This window comes from Alosa sapidissima, chromosome 12 (genome assembly GCF_018492685.1).
Source record: "Alosa sapidissima isolate fAloSap1 chromosome 12, fAloSap1.pri, whole genome shotgun sequence".
Classification (NCBI taxonomy): Eukaryota; Metazoa; Chordata; class Actinopteri; order Clupeiformes; family Clupeidae; genus Alosa; species Alosa sapidissima.
Genome location: NC_055968.1, coordinates 23,066,438 through 23,090,502, shown reverse-complemented (window position 1 = coordinate 23,090,502; position 24,065 = coordinate 23,066,438). Strand labels below are relative to the sequence as shown.

Here is a 24,065-nt window from a genome sequence, read left to right as displayed (position 1 = left end):
GCTGTGAATGGCTGGGTAGGACAAGAGGATTACTTTATGACCAGAGTTTTATATGGGTTTATAAGATATCTATGAACTTTACTTTTAAATAAACATTCCTAGATATTATCTCTGGGTGTTATCAGCTAGTTCTCAATGAATTTGAATGAAGCTACCTTTATCCTCACCTTACCTTATCCTTAACACTCTCAATTGGACCCTTTCTGCCAACATCTCAGTGATAGATTATCACCTTTTTTAGTGTATGACTGGTTTACACCCCCTATATCTATGCCGACCTTAGATAAGAGGTCAAATCTCATATCTTGTATCTCATATCCTGACCTAGCAAACTTATTTTATTTCACTATATTCATAAGGGCACGTCACTATATTCATAAGGGCAATACTTAGTACACTGAGATAACAGTGTATAGATAACATACAAACACTACAACCCAAATGTAAAAGTCATTTAAGTGAGAGGAATTATGCATTTGTTGTTGGTAATACAACATAAGAGCAAGTTGAGAGTGCTACTCCTTTGTCTTTCACAGATGGCTTGGTGTCCTATAATGCTCCAGCTGGCCAGCAGATGATGCTTAATGACCTGCCAGTCTACCTCAATGACTCTGTTTATGATGGGGCTGTAGGCTACAGGTAGGTTCGCTGCCACATGCTCTCTCTTTCAGTGAAACGAAAGGGAAACATCCATACTTTTCATCCACTCAACATGGCTCTGCTGCTCAATTCCCACTGTATCTTGACAAATAGGCTTCCTTTTCTCATTTGTCTCCTAACCTGTTAGTTAGATGTGTATGTGTCTTTTGGCTGGTCTGCAAGTCTCCCAAGCTTGTTGTTCATATTTTGATTGGGGAAAAGTCCACCAATGCTTTGTTGTTGCTAGGACGCTATGATGCCGTTAGCGCAATGGGACTGGCCCCTGTGGTCACCGTGGTTTCAGAACACTCACAGGAGTATGTGACTCATGGCTTCCTGAATGAATGTCCTCCATGAGACTGTGTGTGTGTGTGTGTGTGTGTGTGTGTCTCTCTCTGTGTGTGTGTGTGTGTGTGTGTGTGTGTGTGTGTGTGTGTGTGTGTGTGTGTTTGTGTTAGAATAGAGTCATATGGAGAATGAATGCTAGTCTCATTCTGCTCAGTCTGTTTCTTAAAATATGCAGGAAATGGCCCACGCTCTCAGAAATGAAAGGGGGAAAAATCAGACAGTTCACCTCTTACAGCATTAGTTTGATAGAATACTGCCATCTTGTGGTAAAATATGGTTCCTATATATAATTAGGTGGCAGTGCAGGATAAGAAATAGAGGAGCCATATTAACAGGCTAGAAGTTTGCAATTTAGGCGCCTACTGCAACGAACTGATGTGCGTAGTTCTATTTAGTTATGCTTCTGTCATAGACTGGACTGAATGATCCTTTTGCCTTTTAAACAACCCCGTCACCTTTTCCCCATCACTTTCTCTCTCCCTCTGTCATCTCTGTTAGCATGACGGAGGGTTTGGGCCAGCTGACGGATGGGCAGAGCGGTCTAGATGACTTCACCCTCAGCCACGTCTACAACGTGTGGCCTGGTTACGACTACGTGGGCTGGACTAATGAGAGCTTCCCCAATGGTTTTGTGGAGATCATGTTTGAGTTTGACCGCACACGCAACTTCACCACGATGAAGGTAATCTAGAAAGCAGTTGTGCATAATGCACTCTTCTCAAACCCTTACTGTATGCACATGTGTTTATGTTTATAGACCCTTTCAACAATAAAAACAAAAACAATGCTTGAACATTCTATTTGGTTCTCAATCTACTTCCTCTGCATTAAGATAACATATGGAATGTTAAAACGGAAGCCTTGTGGGGCCAACTATGATGCTGATAATGGAACTCTCTTGAAAGGGTCTATACTTAAAGGATATATTTAGAGTAAGGTCTGAAGGATGATGACTGCTTCCTGGCAAGCATAAAATTATACTCTGACGGAGAGTTGATTTGAAATGTTTTTACATTTACATTTATTCATTTGTCAGACACTTTTATCCAAAGCTACTTAAGTCAGTTGTATTATAAGGGCCATTGTCCCCCAGAGCAAATTGTGGTTAAGCGCCTTGCTCAAGGGCACAATGGTGGAGGCCGGGAATGCTTTTTAGGCTGCATGCTAGTCCAGCACCTAATCCACTATGCTACCCACAACCGCCCTTAAATTGTTTTGCAGCTCTCACTAACTATTCACTATAACATCTTCAGTAAGCTTTGTCACAACTGAATTTGATGCTCTAGCATGTGAGTGAGGTTGTGTATGCGTGTAAAGTAAGTAACTTGTCTTTAGATATTGCATTAGATACAGAGTAGAGAACTATTCCTTTATAGCTCCCATGGTCAGTCAAGGTTTTTGCATTTGTCTTTGGGCTGCAGGTGCACTGCAACAACATGTTCAAGTGGCACGTGAAGACCTTCCAAAAGGTGGTGTGTTACTTCCGCTCCGAGTCCGACTGGGAGCCCACACCAGTGTCTTTCAGCCCTGTGATGGACGACGTCAATCCCAGTGCTCGATTTGTCACTGTCTCGCTGTATAACCACATGGCCAGTGCAATCAAATGCCAGTATTACTTCTCTGATGTATGGATGATGTTCAGCGAGATCACCTTCCAGTCAGGTATGACATGCTGTCTTTATAGGACCTTTGACCTGTTGACATTTGACCTCTGTGCAGTAATGTTAATCTCTACATTCCTAAGCCAAAGCCAATCTTGTTTTTCCAGACACTGCAATGTACAATACAACTTTGGCTCCTCCTAAGACCGGCCCACCAACTAGCACCCAACCAGGTCAGATTTTCTAATTTTGAAACTGAGAAATTCAATAAATTAAGATATTGTCCTTTTGACTCTCATTTCTAGGGACCCTCTGTCAGAGAGATCTTTTTAGAAGCTTTGTTCAGATCAGAAAAACGTTCTATCTTTCCTCATTTAGAAAACATTTTAATTGGAAATCCAACGGCTATTAAGGTTTTGTATCTACGTCATAATGTCATGTGACCGTTTGTTTACAACTAGAGTGGTAGGCAAGAATGGTAGGCACTGCAGAGAGTGGTAGGCAAGCCTACAACAGTCGGGTTGCATAGGCTACACATGGTTACAAATAGCTTCAAAATTGAAATTTTAATATCAAATATTGACCGGGATGCCGACCACTTGTGTAGGCCCTAACAGTTGGTTTTACAATAAGAAGCAAAAAGGCGACGAACGACCGTTTAGCCTACCTATCCTCGTGGTTGTGGAGGATGATCGTTAGCAGCTGTGAAGTCTTTTATTCTCAAGATGGCCTAATGGTAGCCTACTGTCTACGAAGACGTAGGCAAAAATACAACTATCTACAGTCATCCAAAAATGAATTGCCAGAGATAGGCTATGAAGGGAAAAAGTGCAGCATTTTAAACATGGCAAGATTATTTTTACCGGAACAGTTTGTTCTAATTTGTCTCGTGAAATTCGTGCTTGTGGACATCAATCACCTATCTTCTGTCCTTCTATTTCAAGTTATCATGAGTGTCATTTGATTATCACAAAATAAATGAAAACAGAATAGGCTTATGTGCTATAGCCTGTTAGGCTGTTATATGTTATAATATGTTACAGGATTCATGACTTTAACGACATTAATGTTACATGATGCTGACTGACGCTGGTATGTAGGCTACCGTTTTAACGTCTGCTGAGTCTACATGCCTACCAAAACCTGTCGCTGTTCAGTTCAAGTTAAATGATCAAATATTGTTTGATTTTGTGTCAACTTTCAGAGGGAAGACATGTTCCTTTCTGGCCAAATTTCACAGCTTCTAAGAAAGTCTATCGTCTTTGTGTAAACCGAGTTTTGAACAGAGAAAAAAAGTTAGGCTACCATAGGCTACATGCAGGTTCTCCCATAACGTTACATAATCGATACAGATCAATGCACCAAATCAGGGCGATTTTAGCGAAATAACGTTCCTGTGACAGGCTATCAAATATTGAACAATGGGATAACGTTTCATCATCACCTTTATTGATGCCTGAAATGTTGACATTGCTGAAATACAGAGATGTAGCCTACTGAGAGGCAGCTGCAGACAACGATGTTCAATGGGTTCAACTTGTCCCTTGCCTACCAGGTGGATGTAAACAAAGCTATAGAACCTAGAATACGTCACATGAAAAACGTTAATAGACCCTTTCAAGAGAGTTCCATTATCAGCATCATAGTTGGCCCCACAAGGCTTCTGTTTTAACATTCCATATGTTATCTTAATGCAAAGGAAGTAGATTGGGAACCAAATAGAACGTTCAAGCATTGTTTTTGTTTTTATTGTTGAAAGGGTCTATAGACCCTTTCACGAGAGTTCCATTATCAGCATCATAGTTGGCCCCACAAGGCTTCCGTTTTAACATTCCATATGTTATCTTAACCCTTAAAGGTGTAGGTTTTTGAACGTTTTAAGTTCCGCAACAATTGAAGATTTTAAAATTCTATTTTGAATTCAATGAACCCAGATATTCTTTAGAACGTTCATTTCCCAACATTCCCGTCACACCGGTGTGACGGTACTCCTTTAAGGGTTAATAGCCTGGCGGGCCATCCTATATCATTGAAATGTATAGTCTGGAATCGAACCATTCACCTAGCTTAATCAAAGGGGCGGGCAGAGAATTGTCTTTCAAACTGCCTAGGCATGCAACAGGCCAGCGCTACGACCATATCCGTATCTGGTCGGCAAAACGGCAAATACATCCTTCTTCGAAAGGAATGACTTAAGTGCATTGTGTTGCTCAACTTTCAAAGAAAAGCACAAGTCCAACTCCTCCAAAGCTGACGCCAACGCCGATTCAAACAACCGCTCTTCGTTCGCCATAGCCACCTTCCTTGTTGTTCACCGTCGCAGGACTGTCGTTATCCTGTTAAGCCCGCCTTAAGACTCTCTAACAAAATAGAGCGCTGTGATTGGATGAAGTCCACGGCGTCAGCCAATAGAAATCCCTATGGTTTGATACTAGTCGTACAGGCTGAGCAAATTAATTTGCTGCCGCTAGGGTGTGTCTAGATTTCTAGGCTATTATCTTAATGCAAAGGAAGTAGATTGGGAACCAAATAGAACGTTCAAGCATTGTTTTTGTTTTTATTGTTGAAAGGGTCTATAATGTGTGGTCACCTGTTATTCACTGAGACGCCCTCTCTATCCCCGCCACAGGGGAGGACCCCACTCATAAAGTAGATGATAGCAACACAAGGATTCTCATAGGCTGTCTGGTGGCCATCATCTTCATCTTGGTAGCCATCATAGTCATCATCCTCTGGAGACAAGTTTGGCAAAAGATGCTGGAGAAGGTAAGGTGTAAAACTGTGAATGAAAGTTCTGTTGAATAATGCAGTCAGATTTACTTCACCCCATTTTGTGGGCATTTCCCATGTGTACTACACTATATATCTAATGCACACATTTAATTCAACATATTTAGTCATTTTGATTGTTCCAAAAAAGTATGTGGTATTACTGTTTTATTACTGTGCTATTGTGTAAATCTGTGTTTATAATTCCAGGCCTCTCGGAGGATGCTGGACGATGAACTAACTGCTAGTTTGTCAATACAGAGCGAGACGTTCACTTACAACAACAACAACCCCTCCTCTGCACCCAGTGAGCAGGAGTCCAACTCCACTTACGAGCGCATCTTCCCCCTAGGGCCTGACTACCAGGAGCCCTCTCGCCTCATCCGCAAACTCCCCGAATTTTCCCAGTCCACTGAGGAGGCCGGTGAGTGAAGATTTAAGATAGTGTTAAAGTAATGGAGTAGTTTTCTGTTTTTTGCATTTGCTTGAAAGGACAAGTGTTTTCAGAACCACAGGGTCATATCATGTTCTTTTTATAGCTCTGAAAAGGATTGATATGATGATGGTTCAGAATTGGACCCATTTTGTCTCCTCAAAATCAAACAAATCGATTTTACTCCACAAACTCACCTTAAACCAAATACCATGAATTTTGATAAGGTGACTTACACGCAATGTTGCTTTTTGCTGTTACTTCAGCCTCCACCAGTACTGCGACAAAGTCCCCTGCGACCAACACCTCCAGCCAGGACGGAGTGCCTCATTACGCTGAGGCTGACATTGTCAACCTGCAGGGGGTAACTGGGGGCAACACCTACGCTGTGCCTGCATTGACAATGGACTTGTTGTCAGGGAAAGACGTGGCAGTAGAGGAGTTCCCACGCAAGCTGCTGACCTTCAAAGAGAAGCTAGGAGAGGGCCAGTTTGGAGAGGTCTGTATATTACAGCATGATGAACAATGGAGGACTTATGACAAAGACATATTGGCATTCTCACTGGCATACAATTTCATTGAATATCAAATATTTTGTTTGAGGGTTAATAATGACATGTGTTTTCACTTTACTGTTAAATGTCATACTGTTTATAATGTTCATACATTAATGAGTGGCGCCATGCTCATTATGGGTTTTTTGTTGTTGTCTGTAAGGTCCATTTGTGTGAGGCAGAGGGCATGCAGGATTTCATGGATGAGGACTTCTCATTTGACATCAGTGAAAAGCAGCCTGTACTGGTAGCTGTGAAGATGCTGAGAGCAGATGCCAATAAAAATGCCAGGTAAGGACAGTTATTGAAACTGCATAAATATTCAGTTCCTTTTATTTCCTGTGATTACAATACTTGCAATGCCAATACTTGAAATGTACTGTAGATTTGTAAACTGTTTGGCCTTTCCCACAACTTCCCACAGGAACGACTTCCTGAAAGAGATAAAGATCATGTCAAGATTGAAAGACCCCAACATCATTCGTCTGCTGGCCGTGTGTATCTGCAGTGATCCACTGTGCATGATCACAGAGTACATGGAGAACGGAGACCTCAATCAATTTCTGTCCCGTCATGAACCCGAGGGCCAGATCGCCCTGCTCAGCAATGCCCCCACTGTAAGGTAAGGGTCATGACAGCATACCTGTCAACACTCCCGTTTTTCCCGGGTTTCTCCCGTATTTCAAGGTCATCTCCCAGCACCCTCCCGTTTTGTTATTTCTCCCGGAAAACTCCCGTAATTTGCATGGCCATCAAACTTCATTTTAAAATAATTGATCCATTCAGGTTGCCAGATTGTGTATGAAATACACCCTACACATACACGATCACTTAGTTTCAATTTCAACCGTTTTGCCATAGGCTAAAACCTGGCAACCCAAAACCAAGAAAGCGGGTGCCGACTGCGCAGCCTGAGTCTCGTCATAAGCAAGCGGGCTAGTTGAATGGCCTACTCCAGAACTAGCTGTTGTGAAATTGTTGGGAATTTAATTGATTAACACATCACATAAACTGTTATTGAGTGCTGTTGATACACTGAACTTGTGCCCTCGGAACCAAATCTGACAGCAAGCAGCTTTGGAGTTTTGGAAGTAGGCTGCAGGCAGGCAGCTGGTGGATACATAACTGGCATGTGTAAGGTAATGGTAAGGTAAAAGCAACCACCGAAATGCAGTGTTGAAACACGTGTGTGAAACGTATTAAATATGCAAACACATATTCTTGTGGTAGGGCTTCCTTTTGCCACCTGTCACGCTTGTGCCAGTGATCCAGGAGATACCTACAGGTGTTCGTCAAAAAGTACCACCTCAAGACGTGACACTACAAAAAGCTGCAACAAGCGCCATGTAGGCTAGTGCAAGCGAGCACAGAGACCTTCTACAATACTACACGTGCCTGTATTTACACACTAGACTAGACCTAGATCTAATCACGTCATCTGAAACCACTTATGATCACATATCAGAGATTCAACTAAGATAAGCAGCCTACAGTTGAAAACTTTAAAAATAGGCTTAACGGGGCTCAACGTTTCAACTCCCGAATGATCAACACAAACATTGTTTCCCTTTTAGCGGACCTGCACTTCAATCGAATGCAACACTGATCTAACGTTACAGTGTAATATAGACACTTGATGGCCAGCAGTGGGCTGTCTCAACTTGCTGCAACAATTCCAACGTAGGCTAGTGCGCCATTTGGTGGCTCTATATTAAAATACACATTAAGAAACAAAAGTGGAAGCCTAGTTCACAAATGTCCGCGACAGCTTAATCAACAGCATCTATCATAGGTGATATTCTGACAGTGGTCGGTGAACCTTGATTCTTTGGAGGCATACTTACCCATTCCGAGACGCTGCCGGGGAAGAGAAGTGTAATTGGCTTATGACGTCACATCGCATCGCGAGATCAAATTTGGGATGTCTTTCTACTTCAGTTCACTGTTGTTGATTTTTTTCCCTACCAACTTCCCCACTGAAAATACTATTTATTTCTACATAACATATAATTATTTCAATATATGAAAAAACATACATATTCAAAACTGACACCAATTGTGTTGTTTCTTTAATAAAATCAGAGAGTGGTTGTAAACATGTCAGGAAACAGATTCAGTACAGTAATAATGTCCTCACAATTGTTGTGAAAGGCTTCATAGTTCCTCTTGTAAAGAGGTTTAGCAGAGTGGGCCATCTTTCACACTTTGTCCACTATGACTTCTTACTCTTCCGAGTGACGTAGCTCTGGTAGTAGAAGTTACTGAAGAGCACGATGAGACTCAGCAGGTACGTGCACACGACTATATTCATGGCGTCGGGGAAATCACAGTCCGCATACAGGTTGTAGGTGGTGTGGATGGTCAACAGGACAAACTGCAGCTGTAACAGCAGAGTTTCCATTTAGAAAACCTCACAAATGCCTCAAATTATTCCAGTAGCCTATTATGAAGTGTGCCATGTTGTCTATTGTACTTTAAGAGGCACGCACCACTGTGAATATTTATGAGGAGATGGCAGAAATTATGTTTTGATTCGCTAAGGGACACCAAGCAGACAGCACACTAAACTGACACAACATTTTAGAAAAGAAAATGTTTCCCAAAAATATATTCAATGGTGGTCCACTGAAATCAATGTGACATATTAAACTCACGTCCAGATCCACAATACACTCAATGAAAAAACTTGACAATCCCTATAGGCTACTCTAAACTCACCAGCTGTAGTGATGTAAGATATCGCTTCCACCACAGGTACTTCTGCATATGAGGTCCCAGCGCAGCCAGGCCATAGTAGGAGTACATCACAATGTGCACAAAGGTGTTCAGAAGACCTATGAAGAAAGCTGAAAAAAACCCAACAAACTAATATTTAGGTCTAAACATACAAATTACAGTTTTAAAATTCTGAATTCCAGATTTTCTGGTAGCCTATATGGTACATTCAAGTACATGTACTTATTCACATACAGAACCTACATGTAATCCCAGTGAACCTTTGTGTACTGAGGATTTGCAACTGAATAGATGGGTGAGTATGTTTGGCCATGGCCTTAACTCTTTCAAGGTGACACTTACATTGCCCACCAGCAAGATACTTTACCCCAGCCCACCAGTTGAAGATCATCGTGCCATGGTGATATACATGCAGGAAGGTTAGCTGGTTGTTCTTTTTCCTCAAGATGAAAAAGATCTACAGGATGAGAAAGACAGACTCAACCATAAACTCTGTGGCTGACCATAACTCAACTGTAACTATTACTATGAGTTTGCGATTCATACAGTGTCACTAAGCTCGATGACTTTGGAGAAGAAGAACCACCAGCACACACTGGCCATCTGCAAAAAGGAGAACATGACTGATATGAAAGCCATCACCATCACAGAAAAGAGATTATATCACAGTGATGCTTTAATTTCCAGAGTTTAATAGAGGACTATTAAAATGTGTAACTAGACAAACTAAAAAACCGTTCCGATTTACATTGTTTATGATCATGCGTTTGGACTCTTGTGTAAACTTGCAATGAGACTGATTCCACTTTATGCTTCTTGAGGAGACGGAATATTTGAATAAGTTGCAGAAGCCAATAAGGAATGGAGACATTTCCTTGACAATTCCATTTCAGCAACAACCTCAACCTATTAAAACAAACTACAGTATGTGATCTAAAAATGTAAATGACACACTGTTTTGGAGACTACTATTTAGACCTTAATCAAAGGAAGGCCTCCTACAACCAGTCTATGAACACAACTCATGCAGTATCAATACTCAGACTATCAGGCTACTGATATCTAAGTTATTTACCCGCATGGCCAGAGGATTGGTGCTGTAGTCTACTGGTTGACAGAGGTAGCTATAGTTAGCTAACCAGGATGACATCAGAAACTATCAAGACAGAAAAATTGATCATTAGCTGACAGAAAAAAGAAATCTGTGGAGTTGCAACAGCTCAACGCTTCCTGCAATGTACATCAGTGTTTCCCCTACAATGTATTTAACAGCGGCGCAGCGCCGCCGCTGGATTTTCAGCGCCGCTGCAACATAATATCACGAGATTCACTTAACACACTGTAAAAGCACAACGGCCAACGTCATCTCGAAATTGTTTTCTGAAAGTCTTGAGTAAGTTAAGTGCATCAAATCCGCACTTAGCCTCTCATTATTCAGGACATATATGCGGCATGATGTGTCAGGTGATTACAAGCCCAAAGACAAGTCTGCAGCCCATATGGCTAGCCTACGTTCTGAACACGGTTACATTGTTTAGCTATCCGACTGATGGGGTCTTGCTCCGCCACAGTGTAGCCTATGGTGTCATCGTTCACTTGTAGGTTACACAATAAATAGCCTACTTATAGGCCTGGTGACAATAAAAAATGATATTAGTTATATTTCATCACGAAGCTGTTTGTATGCCGTGAATTCGCTTGTAGCCTATGCCATATGTTAAGCTTGAGCAATTCCTCTGATCCAAAGCCTGCTTTGACACATTGACACTAATGTGAAACATGCATCCTCCTCTCCTAGCCTACATCAAATAAAAGAAACCAATTCATGATTACCGAAATGAATTTAACATGGGGGAAAAAAAGTTTGTTGCGATTTAGCCTACTGTTGTGATGCGGTTCTTTCTGCTGATTGGATTTACCCCCGTGTCGTCAACTCTGAGAACTCTTGCTCCGGCTGACAATTTTATCCAGAGAGCTGATTTCCCAAAGATGAGCCTCCATCAACATTCAACGACAAATTATTAAAACGTAAGTAATGCAATAGAGTAAACCAATGTGCTACAAGGTGTATGGTCTTAACGTTAATTGTAGCCTAGACTTGTAACGTTAGCGTAGGGCTATATGTAATGTTTGCATGGGAAAGCTAGGCGAACACAGTCTAGGCCTGTTTAAACTGTCTGATAGTTAAAGGAAATATGAGCATATGTTGGCATATACGTATAGCCTAAATTCTGTCCACTTAGCTATAATAGGCTATCACAAACAGACCTTTTCTACGTTTACGGCATTAGACATATAGGAGCCTACATTCTCTTATCAGAAAGACGTGTTCTCATAACTTCAGCGTTCTCTTGACGGTGAGACGAACGGTCGCACTTCAATCAAGTAGCCTAGGTCTTTTTCGAGTTAATTGTGAGTGAGTTGTATGGTAACTGTGGGAGTGATGTAGAAGAAAAGTGAGTATTTACTTTTTTATACGTGGGTTTGTTGTTTTGGGACTGAGAAATAGACTACAAGGAGAGCATCTGGCTACGTGCATGCGTGTCAGCATTAATGCCCCCCCCCCCACAATTCAATTCAATTACCAAAGAGCCTTAGAGATGTTCTTTGAAAAGCCCAGAAAAATTAAGTGCTCGCAGATTGGGTGTGGTCTTTGCCATTAAGACAAATTTAAATAAATTGTAAATAATCTTTTTCTGGGTTGTGCCATTTCATTTTTCTTCTATCATTTTTAACCAATAATGTAAAAGAAAGCCCCCCCCCGCCAAGTAATAGCACCGCTGCTGGAAAAATTTCTAGGGGAAACACTGTACATTATAGTAAGTTATTTGATTAGCCATTCTAAAACTGGTTGGTTATTATTAAAGGAGTAGCTAGATGTTGGAAAGCCTCTAAGAAACATGAACTATTACAACCAATTCAGTCACTAATGCAACCAATAGCATAGCCTACCTCGTGAAACATATAAACAGACAGAAGCACCATTGCAAAATTGTAGACAATGAGGACAACTTTGAGATCAACAGGCTCTCTGTTCTTCATCAGCCTGGGTCCAATCCATATCACACCGAGATAAAAGAGAAATATGCAGATGACTGGCATAGGAGAATACACCAGCAGCCACGGATCTGTCCTTTTATCTAGAAGAAAGACAATGCACTCGAAATTATGGTTTAGGTCAGTGATTCTTAACTGGTCTGGCTTTGAGACCCACAATTTCCCCATGTTCATCATAAGTCGTGACCCTTTTTAGCGATCACGGTGAGCTACATGATAAGTGCTAGGCCTACTTGTTTGGAATATGCCTACATTTGTGAAGTCTTCAACTCCTGATGTCACCTTTCAAAGTGCCCGACAGGTTTGTCAGTAATTGTGAACATCGCACACTGATGTTTCTGTCCCATTTCGTCTCAATTTAGTGAATCCATATACTTCAAATATTCAGGGTCGTCGTAGCCTATTTTACCCGTCACATAAACATTGTATATGTCCATGGCAAAGACTGACATAATAAAGTCAATACAAATAAAGGTCCAATATTAGATCTGATCAGGTAACATTTGACGCGATTTTTTTTTAAAACCACAAGCTCCGCGACCAACCAGTTAAGAACCAATTGACATACTAGGGTAATTTTAAGGTTGGCTACAGACGAAGGAATTATGTGACATGATTTTTCTTGACACCTTACACGCTCGTGAAGCGTTTTAAACTGTGAAAGAAAGCATGGCACAAGTTACCTCCATTCTCCAAAGTCCACCGATGAAACGATTCAAGTTTCTCCCATGCTGAAGCCATTGTGCACGCCCAGGAAAAATACTTCCGCGCAGGGCTCTCAAGTTTTGAAGTTTGCAAGGAGTGAGACTTTGTTTCTCGGGGGCGGGGGGCGTTGCATTGGCACAGTGCCACGCCCCCTCCCCCTGATCGAAGTACATGAAAGTCCTACGTCTGCTTGAACCAAAGTCCTTTTAGGCAAGTCCCTCCACTCGGCGGCCATATACCAACGTTTTATGGGCACTCATCGGGCACAGTCTTTGGGTCGAACTGCGCGTGCGCAAGGCTTCACGACACCAATCTTGCTCAGCGGCGAGATCACAACACATGATTGGCACGATGTCTTCACAACACACCATATGATTGGCTCAATGTATTCACATGTCGACGTTTTGCCGAGGAAGGGGTGGGATATGTGTAGATAACGGCCATATTGGCGTGACAAACTAGCCCCATGCATTTCTATGGAGTATTTTTTGAGTGCTGTGTCTCCTCATTAGAAAGTCTCTGCTTGAACTACTCGTGGCGCCACGCCCCTTCCCCCCATGAACAGACCCACCCTCCCCATGTCCCATCCCAGCTTCATGAGAGAGCACAAATTCCATTATTTCAAACACACTGTTTTATTTATTCTAGAACCCTATAGTAAATAATAATAAATAATAATAACATACATTATAATAATAATTTCACCCAAATGGGCCCTTTGAACAGCAGTGGCTCATTCTGCTCTAAACAAACAGAAAACAACCAAATGAGAAAAAGCACATTTAGCCCCAAAATGGTCTCTTGAACAGTGGTGGTTCTGTCCGTGTGTGTGTGTGTGTGTGTGTGTGTGTGTGTGTGTTTATGAGTGATGTTGTGTGTTGTAAGTGTTTGTGGCAAATTTTGATGCCTTGATGACTGATACTGGGGGCTCCCATTTAAAGCACTGTGGTTCAATGTCAGCCATTTTCACAGTCATGAGGCCATCCTTAAAAATATTCTTGTTTGCAGTAACAGCCAAAAAAAATGGGTCGGTAGGTAGGTCAATATATTTTTTTTTTTTTTCAAGATTCAAAGTAAAAAAAAAAAAGTACAATTTTGGTCATGGTGATTACGTAGGTATGAATTTAAACAAATGTGCATATTGTGACGTAACTGACTGGGTTCTCAACCCGTGCCTTTAGGCGCATCACTGCAAACCTCAATCTGATGCAGGTTATGTAAACCAGCCTTTTTCAAACTTCTTTGACCTGAGGCCCAGTCATGGCAGACTTTTAGGTCATAGGGCTCATCTACACGTACCCAACCCCACTCCCTCCAAATCAAATTGTCATTATCATTATCACAATCATTATTATGCCTATATTGTTATACATGCACTTTCACTTAAATGTTTTGTGACATGCACATCAGAGGACCGCTTTACTAATGTAAGATATAGTTTCATTGCTTTTGCATGGTTGCATGATGCTTGCATAAGAAAATAAATACTTCTCAAAACAGCAACAATTATATGGGTGCTATTGTTTTGGGATGTTTCCCTCATGCAATCATCATACATTGGTAGGAAATGGAGAAAAAAATACATGTTTTTTAATGAAGTTTAATTTGAATGCCTGAATGTAAGGATTCAGGAAACACAATACCAGCTTTTTTGGCGAGCAGATAGGCGTAAATCACTGAGCTGATCTTTAACAGATAGAAAGAAGGCTACAATAGCTTTTGTCCACGTTATATTCAAATTTGACTATACAATACTCAGTGCTATACAGTGTATTATACAGTCTCTGCTCTGTTTCTATGGAAGTTCCACAAATCAACGTTGTTCTATTAAGTGTCGTTAAACAATTAAAGGGAAACTTGGCAGGATTTCCCCCTCTGCTGGAGAAATTGTGCATTATGCTATTTCAAACTGTGGGAAAAGGTAACGATAAAGCACATGGATTTGTTTACAAGCTAGCGAACGGTTAGCATAAGTTTGGCAGAACTATGTGGATGTTACAAGGTAAGAAACACGATTTAAAACTAGTTTCTTGTTTCTCACTTCTCTTTCCGGGACGGTAGTCTCAATGTTGCAAGGTTGGTTTTTCACCTGAGGACGCTAGGCGCAGCGGGGAAAGTCACCATTTTCACCGGAACAGGTCATTTAACCATCCAAATGATTTCTAAACGGGTTTATTACGTTGAAATAGTTGCCAAGTTCCCCTTTAAATAGCATTCAACAGGTTGAAGCGGAGCTTTGATACCAACGTTATCGATTAGTTTCAGTTTCTCTCGTGCAGACGCTTGCATTGAATGGACGCTCATACCACCACTTTATTGTATGGCTCCATGTTTAATGACATCGATAGCAGAAACGTTTGTTTTCTTTTTTTGTCGGTCCGCGGTATCTTGATCAACTGCGCAGCAAATTATTAGACAAAGCACCGGGGGCCTAATTTCACTCCAAGATTCCGCGGACCAGCAGTCTCCACATTGCGGACCCACATCAAAACAAAACTATTTCTTGATTGGTTGAGAAATCCTATTTTCTGATTAGCCGATAGGTTAGTAACTGAACAGCAGCCCTCTGAGCTGAATGAGCGCACAGACAGCAACGTTGTGTGATACGTTAGTAAAATATAGCCCTTAGAAATGTCTGTGCGGGCAAGTTAATAATTTCTCGGAGTGAGAAATGCCATGTGTGGCGTGTGAGCGTGTGAAGTCATTGAAATGCGTGTCTCACGCTCAATGCGTGAGACTTGAGAGGTCTGCTTCCGCGTGAAATCAATTCAGTTGTCAAAGTTGGATATAGAGCTACAGCAACGAAAAAACAAGATTCTGCAAGAAATCGCAGAAACTAACACTCATGGAACAAAATAGGCCTACCCTACAGACTGTTTTTAAAACAACCCGTTTTCCTATTTTACTGTGCGATCCACACTTCACCAAAGCATTGCGCACAAACGTAGCCTATCTACTTTACAAATAAACTGCGCTCAACAAGTATTCTTGGCCACCTTGTCACAATAAGAGTCAACACTCAATAATTTACAATAAAACCATCGTCATTATATATCCTTTCATAGAAATGCATTCAAGAAAATGATTTCTGACTCACAAATACGAAAAGATTTACGTTACTATTAAACATATTGGATGCGCTATTCATATCACCCCCACAAAAAACACTCTTGTCTCTGCTACACAGAGTGCAAAAACTGGAAAGATATGTTTCAGGATTCATAACTCTGTGCACATCCCAAAAGGACAGGGCTGAATGTGTGACCCTATAGTGCAACCTATTGTCCCAGCACAGCCCACTCAGTGTTGTACTGCTATTCTCATTCAAAAGAAAATGTTTTAATATAATTTTCATATAAAATCTTTATTCATTGCTAATTATATACAGCGGGGAAAATAAGTATTAAACACGTCAACATTTTTTTCAGTAAGGATGAATCCAATGAGGCTATTTGCATGAAATTTTCATCAGACATTAGTATTAACTCAGATAATCCACCCATTTAAAAAAATCCAAACATTAAAGTCCATAAATTGAGTTATGTGTAATATAGTGGAATGACACAGGAAAAAAGTATTGAACACGCTTGCTGAAATTTCTTAAATACTTTGGGGAAGAGCCTTTATTTGAAATGACAGCTTCAAGGCATTTCCTGTATGACAAAACTAATCAGTCGCAGTATTCCGGTGTGATTTTGGCCCATTTTTTAAAACAGATAGTCTTTTAATATTGAAGATTCTAGGGGTCCCTCTTGTGAATCCTGTGCCCAGTTTCCGACAGAGACACGCTCTTAAGAGGGTTTTCTACGATTCATCTTACGATCGTTCATTTGTTTTTTCCGACTGTTTCCCGAACATGCTCGTAGCGTGAACGCGCGTGCACTGCTCTTAAGATGCTCTTAAGGGGAGCTGTCCACGTTAATAGTTCTGAAATATCCTCTGATTTGACGGTGATGTCAGGTGACTGCACGTCACAGCTATAGGCCTACCATTTAAACTTCGGATCTACACATTAATTCACATCAATACGAAAATAGAAACACTTTGACATCTGCATGTAAGCATCCCAAGTAGGTTATATACCACACAGAGACATAAATAATTGTAATTATTTTAAGTTTAGATTGTTGCACCATGCAATAATTATTCGTGGTGTCACTTAAGAACACGTTTGAAGATAAGAAAGAAGTCGAGTAAGAAAGAGAGGAAATGTGTAGGCTTAGATTTTGATGCAGTAGGCCACATAAACCACATGTTGCTTTCTCTGCTTTTTACCTCATAGGCCTAATAAAATATTCACTTAGCAAAGATAATGTCAAACTATTCTGGCAACGTCTCGTTTCATAACTTGATTGCATTTTTGTCCGCTTTTCATCACATTATTATGACCATTAAATGTAGGCTATTTTGCACGCTAAAATCTGATTCATCACAGGTAAACACAATAAAGAATGGGAACGTAAGTTGGATTATGTATTCTCTGTATGTCCTGTTGGTGACCTCAGCGAGAAGTAGGCCTACTGTTACGCTCTTAGCCGGTAACGAGTACTCTGGAGCACTCGTAGATCTACGAGTGTTTTCACGACGCTCTTAAGCTACGATGGTTTCGGGAAACAGTCGGCAAATCTTAAGACGTTCGTAAGAGGGACTTTACGACGCTCTTAGGCTTAAGATGCTTTCGGGGAACTGGGCCCTGATCTTTAGTTAACTTCCTAAACTATTTAATTGGATTGAAGTCAGGGCCTTGATTTCCTTTCTCTGAGTTTCCTTTGCTGAATGCTTTGGATCATGTCTTGCTGGAAGGTCTAGCCATGTCTCATCCTCATCATCCTGGTGAATGGCAAGGTTCTCCTGGAACAAAAGGGCTCCATTCATCATTCCTTCAACTGTAAGAAGTCCGCCAGTATGAGATGAAAAACAGCCCCACACCATGATACCACCACCTCCAAACCTCACTGTTGGTATTTTAGGGTGATGCACAGTGCCATTTCTGCTCCAAATATGGTGTGTAGTATGACATCCAAAAAGTTAAATTCCTCTCGCTTGACCAGAATACATTCTATCAGTATTTCATAGGCTTGTCCAAATGTTGTGTAGCAAACTTTCAACGAGCTTCGACATGTTTTTCTTCAGTAATAGAGGCCATGGCGGTGGAGTGCATTACCTATGATTTTCTCTGTAATAATTGTACCTGCTGCATCCAAGTCTTTCTGGAGCTTTCTCCAAGTGGTCCTTAGCTCTTGGCCTCTCTTCTGACAATCCTTCTGACTTCCTGGTTCGAAATCTTGCAAGGAGATCCTGTGCATGGCCGGTTAATGATGCAGTGATGTTCCTTCCACTTGCAGATAATGGCTCCAATACTGCTTATTGAATGATTCTGAAGTTTTGAAATGCATCTGTAACTAGTTCCATTGATATGTTTTGCAACAATATGGTTGCAAAGGTCTTGCGAGAGCTCTTTGCTTTAACCCATCATGATGAAGAGTTCAGATGCAAAACCCTCTAAATCCGTCTGACCACTTTTCTTTTAAATGAGCATTTAAATTCAGGCTCCTATAGGTTTTTGCCTATAAATTGATATTTCAGACCAGGAAGATAGTGGTATTTAGGAGGTTTAGAAGTTAAATTATTTGATTAGCGTATACTATGTGTGAAGAGCATCCCCTCACCATCTTTATCTCATTTTTGACATAGGTGGCATTTAGAGGCTTTTGCATCTGAACCCTTCAAATGTTTCTTGTGTGACACCTTGGTAACGAAAAACCTTTTTATAGCCCATCAGTACTAAGCCAGCTTATATTAATTTGCACAGATAGGAGGGATAATTACTCTTTAACTACTTATAGATTCCAGCTTGTTCCTTGCCATTCCTTGCCTTTGTGTACTGCTTTTTCTTAGCGTATTCAATACTTTTTCCCTGTGCCATTCCACTTTTTTACTCATAACTCTACTTATGGATATTAATGTTTGGATTTTTTAATATGTGTGGATTACCTAAGTTAATACTAATGTCTGGTGAAAATTTCATGTGAATAGCCTCACTGGAAGTATACTTACTGAAAAAAATGTTGACGTGTTCAATACTTATTTTCCCTGCTGTATCATATTGAACCAGGAATTAATGTCTCTGAAGTATAAAAAAACATTCTGATATAAAAACATGTAGCCTACATGGACCTATGAATCTCTTAAGAGAATGGTGAACCACGTTTCATTTTTTCATGATCTTTGCAGATAAGGTGTAGACTATCACAGCAATGCATAGGCCAGGAACATCAGTTAAACATTAGTCCATTTTCAACTTTGCACTTTCTGTCTGTGATCAGTTGGCCATCAGGAATAGTGTTTCCATTTATTAGTTTGTTTTTGAGGGAGTGAAGAACTTGGTGAGAGAGAGTTGCTTGCCTCCTCCACTCTCTTTAACTTTTTTGGGTTTCTTCTCATCTTTTGATGCAGAGCCTTTCCTTTTATTATCCTAAAATCATATTTAAGAATGCAATTACATTTAATGGATTGATAGAATTGGTTTACTAACAGGATAAGTCGGCATTTTGTAATGATCGGACAGAGGTTGTTTGCAATGTCTTATGACCGCCGCACAGTCCTGTACAACCGTTCCGCGAAAATAAATCACACTTCAATTTGTCTCCATCTTTTACTCCATCCCCCACTCTTGAAACTTTTGTGTATGCTTGTTTGGCATGCCTGAGTGTGTGTGTGCGGCTGCACAGAAAGTAACCTACTGGTGCTGAAAAGGTGAATAGATTGTAGAATAGCCAAAGAAGATGTTAACCTGACCCTAGCCAGATGAATTTCGTTCCGCTTAGCTCCGCCTAGCTTCACTCACATCCATCTGGGACCTCTTCCATTGAGAGTGATTTCTGCAACCTTTGCAACCCTGACTTTATGGTTCAGCCAATCAGGACGCAGGGCGGGAGTTTCATAGATGTGACATAGCTTAGAAGCGACTGTGAGACTGTTATTAGCGTCACGGGTTGGCTTCGATGTGAGTGGTTGAAGTAGCACGTCAATAGATGAGGGACAAGTGGCTTATTCAATAAGCATTTTTTGATTAGGCCCAGCCTTCTGAAGCAACACTTCAATGGATCGGTTCCAGATGGATGAGTGGAGCTAGGCGGGGCGAAATTCATCTGGCTAGGGTCAGGTTAAGAAGATGCATTAACACATATTTTTTTAGAGTGTAGCATTGTTATAAAACCTTTAAAATCTCTAAACAATCACAAATAGGGCAGTTCATCACAGTTCATCACAGTTCATCAATTGCAACTGGATTGATGAAAGGTCACTTACACCTGTAGGCTACATTGTATTTGGAAAAAGCAAAGGTATCAGCATAATGTTATTTATTTATTTATTTATTTATTTATTTATTTCTAAACAAAAACATCTCTGTCAGTTCCATGCCGTTTTCAGCTATTAAAAACAAAGGTCATTTTTGGATGGATGGATTTTTTGTGAATGTTTCTTCTTCTACATAAGATTTTAGCCATCTTTAGTTCGTGTGATACTTTATTGTCAATGCACAAATTAAGTAACAGTAGTCTGAAACGTTATTGTTAATGCACAAATTAAGTAACAGTAGTCTGAAACGAAATGCTGTTTTACATCTAACCAGTGGTGCAATGCGTCGCTAGACTGTTCATACACATTTTAACGGGCCAAAGTTGAAGAGCTGTTGTCCGTTATTGTTCGTGCAAATATAGGCTGATTCGTGTTCCCTTGCATTGTGCTGACGTCCATGGCTAGTCTGGCTTTCACCACACTAAGCTCAATCTTTTAAGAAATCAATAAATAAATAGCGGGCAGATCAGGCTGGGTTCACCCAGCCTAGTCCATAGGCACCCGATATTGTTTAATTTTCCGATTGAGATATCCACGCTCTGGCTATTCTAAATGCAAAAATGCATCAGGGAGTTATGACAAAACTGTAACTATAACTAGATCCTAATAGAAAGCTGTTAGCTTCCCTAAGCTACAGGTAGGCTTATAAGGTAGGCCTATTTACAACATAAATTGTCAATAGGCTATGCTGGCGACACAAATAAAATCTCCTTTGGAAACCAATGGCTTACGCCTTACAGTATCAAGCGGACTTCAACTGCCATATCGTGGCGAAAAGTTGTAATAAAATTCACGCAGCTCCATCATGAGTCAAGGAAAGCGCGAATGAAGTAGCCACTTCTAAATGGGACCCACTACACAGTAAGGTGTGTTAAAGCAGCCATAATGAAATGAAGGTGTCATTGTTTGGATACTTCACACACACGTGCTTTTTAATTTCACAGACTACAACTACCAAGCTGGAATCAAAGCACATCGATTCCCCTCTCACACCCTGCACGCACTTAAAACAAATAAACAGGCGTCTCAGTCACACATATAGGCAAAACTGTATCAGACCGGTGTAATGTTGGTAAATCTTCCATTGCACCGAATGATTTTTGTAGCACGTGCAACAAATGACAGTCACAGTTACAATTACAGTGCTGCTATCAATTTGCTTGGTATAACCGCATTTATAGTTTTCTACAAATGCAATCAATCAAATTGGCCTCCATCACTCAACCAACGCTAACGGTAACATTACCTAGGTCCTTATTGATATTATAAGATTAAATACCTGCAGTGAAAACCAAGCATGTCCGATAAACATCCTCAGATTTATTTCGGCGTCAAGAAGAAATGGGAATTACATTTCATGTGAACATCGTCCTATCCTTATTAGACGTTCTCTGCGGTAAACTACAGTCCTTGTTTAAGCGTAGGCCTACATTGTTTTTCCAACCCACTTTTAACTTCCAACAAAATTACGGCTCACTGCAACGATGCGCCATCTAGTGGACAAACGACTACTTATCGCCAATACTGGAAATGCAGCCATGATGATGATGAATATTATTTTGGCTTTCTTTTAATCCTACTGAATTTGTAATTATGTATTATGCCGTTGTAATACCGATAGTATGTGGGTGCCTGTGTGTGTGTGCATGTGTATATGTGTGCACCGCCATCTACAGGCCAATGAGTGTACAGTCACTAAATGTACACATAACCTAATTTTTTTTAGACCCCCCCATGGATGAAATTCTACGAAACTTGGCATACCCCCAGAGAATGCCAGGTCAATCATACACGTAAAATTTGGTGCAGGGGGGGGGGGTGCAAATCACAAATGAGTGATTATGGGTCAGGTTGATGTGGACCCTTGAGACCAACATACCATAAAAGATTCTTCATCCTCAGTGCCACGGTTCAGGTAGTGGCCCCCGGGGACGAAACAAAATTTTTCCGTAAAAGTCTAGTGGGGCTACATACCCACCAAATTTCATGTGCACCGGTGTTTCGGTGTCCCGGGTATCGTTGACCAAAAATTCAGGAAGTAGATGAGGAAAAAAAAAACTTTGACAATCATTATATGACCGCTTCGCTAACAGGCGGTCATAAAAAATAAACACATCACGGCTCTGCTTATCAGACAGCCAACCAAGTTAACGTGATTTTGTCAACAAAACACGAAACAAACAGCTGGGAGGCCATAATACAGATCTGTTTGTTCATGTCTTGTTTGTAATTTTCAGTTCTCCAACAGGACATACTATATCAATTTAAATGTATAAATTGAATTTAATTTGTGACGCATTTTAATAAATGTATTGTTTTTAATTTCATTGTTTTCCCCAGTTACCGTAATCTGCTGTACATGGCCACCCAGATTGCTTCAGGGATGAAATATCTCTCTTCACTGAATTTTGTCCATCGCGATCTGGCCACCCGCAACTGCCTTGTGGGCAAGAACTACACCATCAAGATTGCCGACTTTGGCATGAGCCGTAACCTGTATAGTGGGGACTACTACCGCATCCAGGGTCGAGCAGTGCTGCCTATCCGCTGGATGTCCTGGGAGAGCATCCTACTGGTGAGGCTGATAGAAAGAAACATACACACACACACACACACACACACACACACACACGCACACACACACACACACCAGGGTTGTGAACAATTCGAATTCCTGCTTGCTACCTCAATTGAAATGCAAGTGAAATTCAAGAATTGAATTGGAATTTAAGAGCCAGTTTCAATTCAATTCTGGAATTTTGCACAAGCACACACACACACACACACTGTTCAACAGAAGTAAGTAGACCACTGTGTCAAATGATTCAAAATATCTGCAGCCTAGTTGACAAGTAAAGGATTTCCTATTGTGAACAATCAATACCAGATATTTTGGGAACACTACATTTAAAATGCAGGCCTCAAAGAAGAATCTCAGCGCAACAAAAGTAAAATTCACTTACAAGTTAATAAATCTGTGATCACTGAAACACAATTGAGCACACCTGTGATTTCCAATTAGCCTAAACGCATGAATATGCGTTATGCACTACATGGTCACCATCATGCAAAAATAAACATGCAAGTGTTTCTAGAGAAGATAGATTTGAATATATGACCTAGTCAAGTATGTCACCTTGGGATGAAAAGACAGGTAGAGCAACTCTAACAAAGAGTAGCTGAAAAAATATTAACAAACATCCAAGTATCTCTCCAGAAATGTGAGTAACACTGATATTCTCCATTGAGGAGGATTGAGTCTGTCATCAAAAATAAAGGTGGACATAAGATATAAAACATTTGTAGTATTGACAGATGTCTTGAACCTTTTTATGTTAAAGTGTTAACATTTCACGCAGATGTAAAAACTTAAAGATGTTACTCAAATGTATTACTCGATGTATAACCCCATTTTCAAAAAAGGTGGAACGCTGTGTAAAATGTAAATAAAAACAGCATGTGTAATGGAGGGGTATAAAAAATGACTCTTTGTGCTGTCAGTGCATTACCTTACTACTATTCTGGTTGCCGCCATCTTGCTAAGAAAAGTCTGTACAAGTCGATTACTGAATATAGCACAAGCTACTGTCAATGGACACGAAACAAGAAGAGTTTGGTAATACTGGAATAATATTACGGTAATACACTCACTGCTCAAACAGTGCTCAAACAGTGCTTTTGTTATACTTTTTCTTTACACTTATGAAGGTAAAACTTTTATAATACATCAGTCTGCCTGCAGAGACCCTTTTCAGAATAGATGTGATTTTTTTGTGCCTAGTAAATGGCTTAAAAGAGTGAATTACTTTGACGGAGCGACTTTGTTACTGCCCCCGAAGGCTATTCCATATGCTACAGTAT

General features: G+C 40.6%; 2 protein-coding genes across 5 annotated transcripts in view; one reads left to right on the top strand and one right to left on the bottom strand.

The window, feature by feature from the left end:
- Window positions 1–24,065, top strand: part of ddr2a (discoidin domain receptor tyrosine kinase 2a) — a 61,185-nt gene that overhangs the window by 32,114 nt on the left and 5,006 nt on the right. For 2 of the 4 annotated variants that reach the window (XM_042057665.1, XM_042057666.1), the window contains 11 exons: window positions 1–15; window positions 537–639; window positions 1,486–1,669; window positions 2,409–2,649; window positions 2,756–2,821; window positions 5,218–5,354; window positions 5,568–5,781; window positions 6,057–6,289; window positions 6,508–6,635; window positions 6,769–6,966; window positions 22,545–22,779. The exon at window positions 1–15 is cut by the window's left edge and continues 133 nt beyond it. In XM_042057665.1, coding sequence (XP_041913599.1) covers window positions 1–15; window positions 537–639; window positions 1,486–1,669; window positions 2,409–2,649; window positions 2,756–2,821; window positions 5,218–5,354; window positions 5,568–5,781; window positions 6,057–6,289; window positions 6,508–6,635; window positions 6,769–6,966; window positions 22,545–22,779 — 1,754 coding nt within the window. The remainder of the gene's footprint in view (window positions 16–536; window positions 640–1,485; window positions 1,670–2,408; window positions 2,650–2,755; window positions 2,822–5,217; window positions 5,355–5,567; window positions 5,782–6,056; window positions 6,290–6,507; window positions 6,636–6,768; window positions 6,967–22,544; window positions 22,780–24,065) is intronic. The other 2 variants (XM_042057668.1, XM_042057669.1) reach the window with 2 other exon arrangements.
- On the bottom strand, window positions 8,384–12,978 carry LOC121678302 (elongation of very long chain fatty acids protein 4-like). Its single transcript, XM_042057738.1, has 7 exons — window positions 12,821–12,978; window positions 12,033–12,220; window positions 10,156–10,236; window positions 9,627–9,683; window positions 9,423–9,537; window positions 9,063–9,190; window positions 8,384–8,724 (listed from the first exon to the last, which is right to left on the bottom strand). Exons 1-7 carry the CDS (start codon window positions 12,876–12,878, stop codon window positions 8,557–8,559), a joined length of 795 nt encoding a protein of 264 aa, XP_041913672.1. The 5' UTR covers window positions 12,879–12,978; the 3' UTR covers window positions 8,384–8,556.

Coding starts and splice junctions, on each gene's coding strand:
- LOC121678302 (XM_042057738.1), bottom strand. CDS start 12,878: ATGGCTTCAGCATGGGAGAAACTTGAATCGTTTCATCGGTGGACTTTG. Junction 12,221..12,820: donor GTGGACTTTGGAGAATGGAG/GTAACTTGTGCC, acceptor TCTTTCTTCTAG/ATAAAAGGACAGATCCGTGG. Junction 10,237..12,032: donor CTGTTTATATGTTTCACGAG/GTAGGCTATGCT, acceptor CTGTCTTGATAG/TTTCTGATGTCATCCTGGTT.